General features: G+C 47.1%; 1 protein-coding gene across 1 annotated transcript in view; it reads left to right on the forward strand.

Annotated features, from left to right (window-relative positions):
* Positions 1-258: 258 nt before the first annotated feature.
* The window catches only part of LOC106586923 (receptor-type tyrosine-protein phosphatase-like N), a 135,081-nt gene continuing 124,430 nt past the window's right edge, over positions 259-10,909 (forward strand). Inside the window, exon 1 of the mRNA XM_082969209.1 lies at positions 259-679. Within this exon, the coding sequence (XP_082825335.1) occupies positions 604-679 (76 nt within the window). The 5' untranslated portion in view covers positions 259-603. The remainder of the gene's footprint in view (positions 680-10,909) is intronic.

Here is a 10,909-nt window from a genome sequence, read left to right on the forward strand (position 1 = left end):
TATCAGCACAGGTTTCTAATGAACAACTAACCCTAAACTAAAAGTGGGTTGAGAATCAGTGTCTCTATCCAAAACAGGACAGAAGAAGAAGAACCAACACTGAACATGAAAGGGTAAAGACCGTATAGACCTCCCCCCCCCCCCCCCCCACCACCCACCCGCTGTTCTCTGATAGAAGTCACCTGACACCGTCACAGGTGTAGCTCTCGGTACCGCTGGTCCAGTGTGTTCTCCGGTGACGTTATTGCGGGTCTCCACCAATGACTGTATAATATGAAGCTCCCCGCCATCACACACCGACAGATTCCCGCTCTCTAATCCGCTCCAGAATTTCACGGTTCTTTTTGGATTTCCTTGTGTCGTATGTGTGTTTTGGGTTTTTTTTTCTCCTCCTTTTTTCGGTCCAAACCCAGTTATTGCACTTTAACGAAAGGTTTAAGCCAAAGGTTTTGTTTCGGTGAATCCAGCGCGGTATATAGGTCTGCTCGTAGCTCGGTGAAGAAACATGGAGATTTAATTCGATTTCCGAAAAGGGGGACGGGAATTGGATCGTGTTGGTACATCAGACAATAGTTGTATTTTAGGTGGTGTCTGTCTAAAAAAATGAAGCACCCGAAGCTATGGAGAGCGTTGCTTTTCATGACGGTGTTGTACCAGTTTGGGACGTCAAACAGATACGGTAAGAGGATGTTGGGGTGTCGGGAACATGGGGTTTTAGTGGAGGGAGAGATGGAAGAGAAGAGGAAGCGATAGAGGGAAACTTCACCGAGCGGTAGTTAGTGAAGAAGCAGTGTTTGGAATGAAGTCCGCGGTTTAGACAAATTGATGATTCACACGTTTTTCAGTTTACCTTTAAAGATTTACAAGGTGTGAATGGCATTACATTTCATTAAAGTAATGAAATAAATCGGAATTTGGAAGAGATATTGAGAAAATAGATTTTTATTAGTTGGATGTTTTTAAATAGCTTTTGTGTAGGTTTTTTGTAACTTCAATTAACAGCTAAAACAGCCACAGTTCACTGTTGACAAGGAAAAGTCAAGAAAGTAGAAATAGTTTTCTATTGGCTTTATGAAATACAAGCCTTATAGCTTTCAGACCTAAAGTTTGCAGAATCGGCTTTCTACTTGCATGAAGTTTATGCGTTTCAGGACCACGGAGAGCAACTAGGCTACGGCTTAAGCGCCACTTGCAATGCCTGTTCAAATTATACTCTCCGTCTCTTCTCTGCAAACCTTGTTCTCCACTTCCCTGTTTTTACCCCGCTTCCTCACCTACTCCTTTCCCCCCTCTTACACCCCTGTCACACCGTTTAGTTCCACATTGAGCATTATTCTGACTTATCAGGTCTCATAATGCGTGCTCCCTGGTAACAGAGGAGCGCGGCCTCGTCACAGCCAGTTACCATGGCTACCTGGCGTTTTAAAAGAAATGTGAAGGTACCAGGGATTTAGTTATTTCTGTATTGTTATTCATCAGAATAATGGAAGCGGTTAGTAGGCCATTAAATTAATGTGTTCCCTGTTTGACTTGAACACGCATTAATGTAGTCACTAATCATTATTTACTGCATCTGTGTTACATCTCCCTGTTTGTCTGTTATGTGGTGGAATATGCTGTCTCCATAGGTGTTGGCTTGGCCCTACCGAGCTAATTATAAGATCCCTTCAGCCCTTGTGTTTCTGTTGTACACTGAAGTACATCTAGCGTTAAGTGAATGTGGATAAATGCAAAGAGTAAAACAAAAGAATGTGGTTCTCCGATCTCTGTTCAGAAGCATCCTCTGAACAATCTAAATGAGGGAACAAACACCTGAATATACGGGGAACAAACACCTGAATGTACAGGGAACAAACACCTGAATATACAGGGAACAAACACCTGAATATACAGGGAACAAACACCTGAATATACAGGGAACAAACACCTGAATATACGGGGAACAAACACCTGAATATACAGGGAACATACACCTGAATATACGGGGAACAAACACCTGAATATACAGGGAACAAACACCTGAATATACAGGGAACAAACACCTGAATGTACGGGGAACAAATACCTGAATATACGGGGAACAAACACCTGAATATACGGGGAACAAACACCTGAATATACGGGGAACAAACACCTGAATATACGGGGAACAAACACCTGAATATACGGGGAACAAACACCTGAATGTACGGGGAACAAACACCTGAATATACAGGGAACATACACCTGAATATACGGGGAACAAACACCTGAATATACAGGGAACAAACACCTGAATATACAGGGAACAAACACCTGAATGTACGGGGAACAAATACCTGAATATACGGGGAACAAACACCTGAATATACGGGGAACAAACACCTGAATATACGGGGAACAAACACCTGAATATACGGGGAACAAACACCTGAATATACGGGGAACAAACACCTGAATATACAGGGAACAAACACCTGAATATACAGGGAACAAACACCTGAATGTACGGGGAACAAATACCTGAATATACGGGGAACAAACACCTGAATATACGGGGAACAAACACCTGAATATACGGGGAACAAACACCTGAATATACGGGGAACAAACACCTGAATATACAGGGAACAAACACCTGAATATACAGGGACCATACACCTGAATATACGGGGAACAAACACCTGAATATACGGGGAACAAACACCTGAATATACGGGGAACAAACACCTGAATATACGGGGAACAAACACCTGAATATACAGGGAACAAACACTTGAATATACGGGGAACAAACACCTGAATATACGGGGAACAAACACCTGAATATACAGGGAACAAACACCTGAATATACAGGGAACAAACACTTGAATATACGGGGAACAAACACCTGAATATACGGGGAACAAACACCTGAATATACAGGGAACAAACACCTGAATATACGGGGAACAAACACCTGAATATACAGGGAACAAACACCTGAATATATGGGGAACAAACACCTGAATATACAGGGAACAAACACCTGAATATACAGGGAACAAACACCTGAATATACGGGGAACAAACACCTGAATATACAGGGAACAAACACCTGAATATACGGGGAACAATCACCTGAATATACAGGGAACAAACACCTGAATATACAGGGAACAAACACCTGAATATACGGGGAACAAACACCTGAATATACAGGGACCATACACCTGAATATACGGGGAACAAACACCTGAATATACGGGGAACAAACACCTGAATATACGGGGAACAAACACCTGAATATACGGGGAACAAACACCTGAATATACGGGGAACAAACACCTGAATATACGGGGAACAAACACCTGAATATACGGGGAACAAACACCTGAATATACAGGGAACAAACACCTGAATATACAGGGAACAAACACTTGAATATACGGGGAACAAACACCTGAATATACGGGGAACAAACACCTGAATATACAGGGAACAAACACCTGAATATACGGGGAACAAACACCTGAATATACAGGGAACAAACACCTGAATATACGGGGAACAAACACCTGAATATACAGGGAACAAACACCTGAATATACAGGGAACAAACACCTGAATATACAGGGAACAAACACCTGAATATACAGGGAACAAACACCTGAATATACAGGGAACAAACACCTGAATATACGGGGAACAAACACCTGAATATACGGGGAACAAACACCTGAATATACAGGGAACAAACACCTGAATATACAGGGAACAAACACCTGAATATACGGGGAACAAACACCTGAATATACAGGGAACAAACACCTGAATATACAGGGAACAAACACCTGAATATACAGGGAACAAACACCTGAATATACAGGGAACAAACACCTGAATATACGGGGAACAAACACCTGAATATACGGGGAACAAACACCTGAATATACAGGGGAACAAACACCTGAATATACAGGGAACAAACACCTGAATATACAGGGAACAAACACCTGAATATATGGGGAACAAACACCTGAATATACAGGGAACAAACACCTGAATATACGGGGAACAAACACCTGAATATACGGGGAACAAACACCTGAATATACGGTGAACAAACACCTGAATATACGGGGAACAAACACCTGAATATACAGGGAACAAACACCTGAATATACGGGGAACAAACACCTGAATATACAAGGAACAAACACCTTGTAACGCCCTGGCCAGAGAGGGGTTTTTGTTCTTTATTTTGGTTAGACCAGGGTGTTACATTGGGTGGGCGTTCTATGTTCCTTTTTCTATGTTTTTGTATTTCTTTGTTTTGGGCCGTGTGTGGCTCCCAATCAGGCACAGCTGAAGTTCGTTGTTGTTGATTGGGAGTCACACATGAGGAGCATGTTTTTCCTTTGGGTTTTGTGGGTAAGTGTTTCTGTTAGTGTTTGCACCTGACAGGACTGTTTTGGCTGTCAGTTTTCTTGTTTTTTGTATAGTGTTCACGTTGTTCTATTAAAATTCTAATGATGAACACATCCTCTGCTGCACCTTGGTCCTCTCTACATAACGACAGCTGTTACACACCTGAATATACGGGGAACAAACACCTGAATATACAGGGAACAAACAACCTGAATGACGGGTACATGATGGAGACCAGGAGGTTTTAGCTGGGTACATGATGGAGGAGACCAGGAGGTTTTAGCTGGGTACATGATGGAGGAGACCAGGAGGTTTTAGCTGGGTACATGATGGAGGAGACCAGGAGGTTTTAGCTGGGTACATGATGGAGACCAGGAGGTTTTAGCTGGGTACATGATGGAGGAGACCAGGAGGTTTTAGCTGGGTACATGATGGAGACCAGGAGGTTTTAGCTGGGTACATGATGGAGACCAGGAGGTTTTAGCTGGGTACATGATGGAGGAGACCAGGAGGTTTTAGCTGGGTACATGATGGAGGAGACCAGGAGGTTTTAGCTGGGTACATGATGGAGGAGACCAGGAGGTTTTAGCTGGGTACATGATGGAGACCAGGAGGTTTTAGCTGGGTACATGATGGAGGAGACCAGGAGGTTTTAGCTGGGTACATGATGGAGACCAGGAGGTTTTAGCTGGGTACATGATGGAGGAGACCAGGAGGTTTTAGCTGGGTACATGATGGAGACCAGGAGGTTTTAGCTGGGTACATGATGGAGGAGACCAGGAGGTTTTAGCTGGGTACATGATGGAGACCAGGAGGTTTTAGCTGGGTACATGATGGAGGAGACCAGGAGGTTTTAGCTGGGTACATGATGGAGACCAGGAGGTTTTAGCTGGGTACATGATGGAGACCAGGAGGTTTTAGCTGGGTACATGATGGAGGAGACCAGGAGGTTTTAGCTGGGTACATTATGGAGGAGACCCGGAGGTTTTAGCTGGGTACATGATGGAGGAGACCAGGAGGTTTTAGCTGGGTACATGATGGAGACCAGGAGGTTTTAGCTGGGTACATGATGGAGACCAGGAGGTTTTAGCTGGGTACATGATGGAGGAGACCAGGAGGTTTTAGCTGGGTACATGATGGAGGAGACCAGGAGGTTTTAGCTGGGTACATGATGGAGGAGACCAGGAGGTTTTAGCTGGGTACATGATGGAGGAGACCAGGAGGTTTTAGCTGGGTACTTGATGGAGACCAGGAGGTTTTAGCTGGGAACATGATGGAGGAGAACAGGAGGTTTTAGCTGGGTACATGATGGAGACCAGGATGTTTTAGCTGGGAACATGATGGAGGAGACCAGGAGGTTTTAGCTGGGTACATGATGGAGGAGACCAGGAGGTTTTAGCTGGGAACATGATGGAGGAGACCAGGAGGTTTTAGCTGGGTACATGATGGAGGAGACCAGGAGGTTTTAGCTGGGTACATGATGGAGGAGACCAGGAGGTTTTAGCTGGGTACATGATGGAGACCAGGAGGTTTTAGCTGGGTACATGATGGAGACCAGGAGGTTTTAGCTGGGAACATGATGGAGGAGACCAGGAGGTTTTAGCTGGGTACATGATGGAGACCAGGAGGTTTTAGCTGGGTACATGATGGAGGAGACCAGGAGGTTTTAGCTGGGTACATGATGGAGGAGACCAGGAGGTTTTAGCTGGGTACATGATGGAGACCAGGAGGTTTTAGCTGGGTACATGATGGAGACCAGGAGGTTTTAGCTGGGTACATGATGGAGACCAGGAGGTTTTAGCTGGGAACATGATGGAGGAGACCAGGAGGTTTTAGCTGGGTACATGATGGAGGAGACCAGGAGGTTTTAGCTGGGTACATGATGGAGGAGACCAGGAGGTTTTAGCTGGGTACATGATGGAGACCAGGAGGTTTTAGCTGGGTACATGATGGAGGAGACCAGGAGGTTTTAGCTGGGTACATGATGGAGGAGACCAGGAGGTTTTAGCTGGGTACATGATGGAGACCAGGAGGTTTTAGCTGGGTACATGATGGAGGAGACCAGGAGGTTTTAGCTGGGTACATGATGGAGGAGACCAGGAGGTTTTAGCTGGGTACATGATGGAGGAGACTAGGAGGTTTTAGCTGGGTACATGATGGAGACCAGGAGGTTTTAGCTGGGTACATGATGGAGGAGACCAGGAGGTTTTAGCTGGGTACATGATGGAGGAGACCAGGAGGTTTTAGCTGGGTACATGATGGAGGAGACCAGGAGGTTTTAGCTGGGTACATGATGGAGGAGACCAGGAGGTTTTAGCTGGGTACATGATGGAGACCAGGAGGTTTTAGCTGGGAACATGATGGAGGAGACCAGGAGGTTTTAGCTGGGTACATGATGGAGGAGACCAGGAGGTTTTAGCTGGGAACATGATGGAGGAGACCAGGAGGTTTTAGCTGGGTACATGATGGAGACCAGGATGTTTTAGCTGGGTACATGATGGAGGAGACCAGGAGATTTTAGCTGGGTACATGATGGAGGAGACCAGGAGGTTTTAGCTGGGTACATGATGGAGACCAGGAGGTTTTAGCTGGGTACATGATGGAGAAGACCAGGAGGTTTTAGCTGGGTACATGATGGAGACCAGGATGTTTTAGCTGGGTACATGATGGAGGAGACCAGGAGATTTTAGCTGGGTACATGATGGAGGAGACCAGGAGGTTTTAGCTGGGTACATGATGGAGACCAGGAGGTTTTAGCTGGGTACATGATGGAGGAGACCAGGAGGTTTTAGCTGGGTACATGATGGAGGAGACCAGGAGGTTTTAGCTGGGTACATGATGGAGGAGACCAGGAGGTTTTAGCTGGGTACATGATGGAGGAGACCAGGAGGTTTTAGCTGGGTACATGATGGAGACCAGGAGGTTTTAGCTGGGTACATGATGGAGACCAGGAGGTTTTAGCTGGGTACATGATGGAGGAGACCAGGAGGTTTTAGCTGGGTACATGATGGAGGACACCAGGAGGTTTTAGCTGGGTACATGATGGAGACCAGGAGGTTTTAGCTGGGTACATGATGGAGGAGACCAGGAGGTTTTAGCTGGGTACATGATGGAGGAGACCAGGAGGTTTTAGCTGGGTACATGATGGAGACCAGGAGGTTTTAGCTGGGTACATGATGGAGGAGACCAGGAGGTTTTAGCTGGGTACATGATGGAGGAGACCAGGAGGTTTTAGCTGGGTACATGATGGAGACCCGGAGGTTTTAGCTGGGTACATGATGGAGACCAGGAGGTTTTAGCTGGGTACATGATGGAGGAGACCAGGAGGTTTTAGCTGGGTACATGATGGAGACCAGGAGGTTTTAGCTGGGTACATGATGGAGGAGACCAGGAGGTTTTAGCTGGGTACATGATGGAGACCAGGAGGTTTTAGCTGGGTACATGATGGAGGAGACCAGGAGGTTTTAGCTGGGTACATGATGGAGGAGACCAGGAGGTTTTAGCTGGGTACATGATGGAGGAGACCAGGAGGTTTTAGCTGGGTACATGATGGAGACCAGGAGGTTTTAGCTGGGTACATGATGGAGGAGACCAGGAGGTTTTAGCTGGGTACATGATGGAGACCAGGAGGTTTTAGCTGGGTACATGATGGAGGAGACCAGGAGGTTTTAGCTGGGTACATGATGGAGGAGACCAGGAGGTTTTAGCTGGGTACATGATGGAGGAGACCAGGAGGTTTTAGCTGGGTACATGATGGAGGAGACCAGGAGGTTTTAGCTGGGTACATGATGGAGACCAGGAGGTTTTAGCTGGGTACATGATGGAGACCAGGAGGTTTTAGCTGGGTACATGATGGAGACCAGGAGGTTTTAGCTGGGAACATGATGGAGGAGACCAGGAGGTTTTAGCTGGGTACATGATGGAGGAGACCAGGAGGTTTTAGCTGGGTACATGATGGAGACCAGGAGGTTTTAGCTGGGTACATGATGGAGGAGACCAGGAGGTTTTAGCTGGGTACATGATGGAGACCAGGAGGTTTTAGCTGGGTACATGATGGAGGAGACCAGGAGGTTTTAGCTGGGTACATGATGGAGGAGACCAGGAGGTTTTAGCTGGGTACATGATGGAGGAGACCAGGAGGTTTTAGCTGGGTACATGATGGAGACCAGGAGGTTTTAGCTGGGTACATGATGGAGACCAGGATGTTTTAGCTGGGTACATGATGGAGGAGGCCAGGAGGTTTTAGCTGGGTACATGATGGAGACCAGGAGGTTTTAGCTGGGTACATGATGGAGGAGACCAGGAGGTTTTAGCTGGGTACATGATGGAGACCAGGAGGTTTTAGCTGGGTACATGATGGAGGAGACCAGGAGGTTTTAGCTGGGTACATGATGGAGGAGACCAGGAGGTTTTAGCTGGGGTACATGATGGAGACCAGGAGGTTTTAGCTGGGTACATGATGGAGGAGACCAGGAGGTTTTAGCTGGGTACATGATGGAGGAGACCAGGAGGTTTTAGCTGGGTACATGATGGAGGAGACCAGGAGGTTTTAGCTGGGTACATGATGGAGGAGACCAGGAGGTTTTAGCTGGGTACATGATGGAGGAGACCAGGAGGTTTTAGCTGGGTACATGATGGAGGAGACCAGGAGGTTTTAGCTGGGTACATGATGGAGACCAGGATGTTTTAGCTGGGTACATGATGGAGACCAGGATGTTTTAGCTGGGTACATGATGGAGACCAGGAGGTTTTAGCTGGGAACATGATGGAGGAGACCAGGAGGTTTTAGCTGGGTACATGATGGAGGAGACCAGGAGGTTTTAGCTGGGTACATGATGGAGGAGACCAGGAGGTTTTAGCTGGGTACATGATGGAGACCAGGAGGTTTTAGCTGGGAACATGATGGAGGAGACCAGGAGGTTTTAGCTGGGTACATGATGGAGGAGACCAGGAGGTTTTAGCTGGGTACATGATGGAGGAGACCAGGAGGTTTTAGCTGGGTACATGATGGAGACCAGGAGGTTTTAGCTGGGTACATGATGGAGACCAGGAGGTTTTAGCTGGGTACATGATGGAGACCAGGAGGTTTTAGCTGGGTACATGATGGAGACCAGGAGGTTTTAGCTGGGTACATGATGGAGGAGACCAGGAGGTTTTAGCTGGGTACATGATGGAGGAGACCAGGAGGTTTTAGCTGGGTACATGATGGAGACCAGGAGGTTTTAGCTGGGTACATGATGGAGACCAGGATGTTTTAGCTGGGTACATTATGGAGGAGACCCGGAGGTTTTAGCTGGGTACATGATGGAGGAGACCAGGAGGTTTTAGCTGGGTACATGATGGAGACCAGGAGGTTTTAGCTGGGAACATGATGGAGACCAGGAGGTTTTAGCTGGGTACATGATGGAGACCAGGAGGTTTTAGCTGGGTACATGATGGAGGAGACCAGGAGGTTTTAGCTGGGTACATGATGGAGGAGACCAGGAGGTTTTAGCTGGGTACATGATGGAGACCAGGAGGTTTTAGCTGGGTACATGATGGAGGAGACCAGGAGGTTTTAGCTGGGTACATGATGGAGGAGACCAGGAGGTTTTAGCTGGGTACATGATGGAGGAGACCAGGAGATTTTAGCTGGGTACATGATGGAGGAGACCAGGAGGTTTTAGCTGGGTACATGATGGAGGAGACCAGGAGGTTTTAGCTGGGTACATGATGGAGACCAGGAGGTTTTAGCTGGGTACATGATGGAGACCAGGAGGTTTTAGCTGGGAACATGATGGAGGAGACCAGGAGGTTTTAGCTGGGTACATGATGGAGGAGACCAGGAGGTTTTAGCTGGGTACATGATGGAGGAGACCAGGAGGTTTTAGCTGGGTACATGATGGAGACCAGGAGGTTTTAGCTGGGTACATGATGGAGGAGACCAGGAGATTTTAGCTGGGTACATGATGGAGACCAGGAGGTTTTAGCTGGGTACATGATGGAGGAGACCAGGAGGTTTTAGCTGGGTACATGATGGAGACCAGGAGGTTTTAGCTGGGTACATGATGGAGGAGACCAGGAGGTTTTAGCTGGGTACATGATGGAGGAGACCAGGAGGTTTTAGCTGGGTACATGATGGAGACCAGGAGGTTTTAGCTGGGTACATGATGGAGGAGACCAGGAGATTTTAGCTGGGTACATGATGGAGGAGACCAGGAGGTTTTAGCTGGGTACATGATGGAGGAGACCAGGAGGTTTTAGCTGGGAACATGATGGAGGAGACCAGGAGGTTTTAGCTGGGTACATGATGGAGGAGACCAGGAGGTTTTAGCTGGGTACATGATGGAGGAGACCAGGAGGTTTTAGCTGGGTACATGATGGAGACCAGGAGGTTTTAGCTGGGTACATGATGGAGACCAGGAGGTTTTAGCTGGGTACATGATGGAGACCAGGAGGTTTTAGCTGGGTACATGATGGAGGAGACCAGGAGGTTTTAGCTGGGAACATGATGGAGACCAGGAGGTTTTAGCTGGGAAC

Source organism: Salmo salar, chromosome 25 (assembly GCF_965601325.2).
Source record: "Salmo salar chromosome 25, fSalSal1, whole genome shotgun sequence".
Classification (NCBI taxonomy): Eukaryota; Metazoa; Chordata; class Actinopteri; order Salmoniformes; family Salmonidae; genus Salmo; species Salmo salar.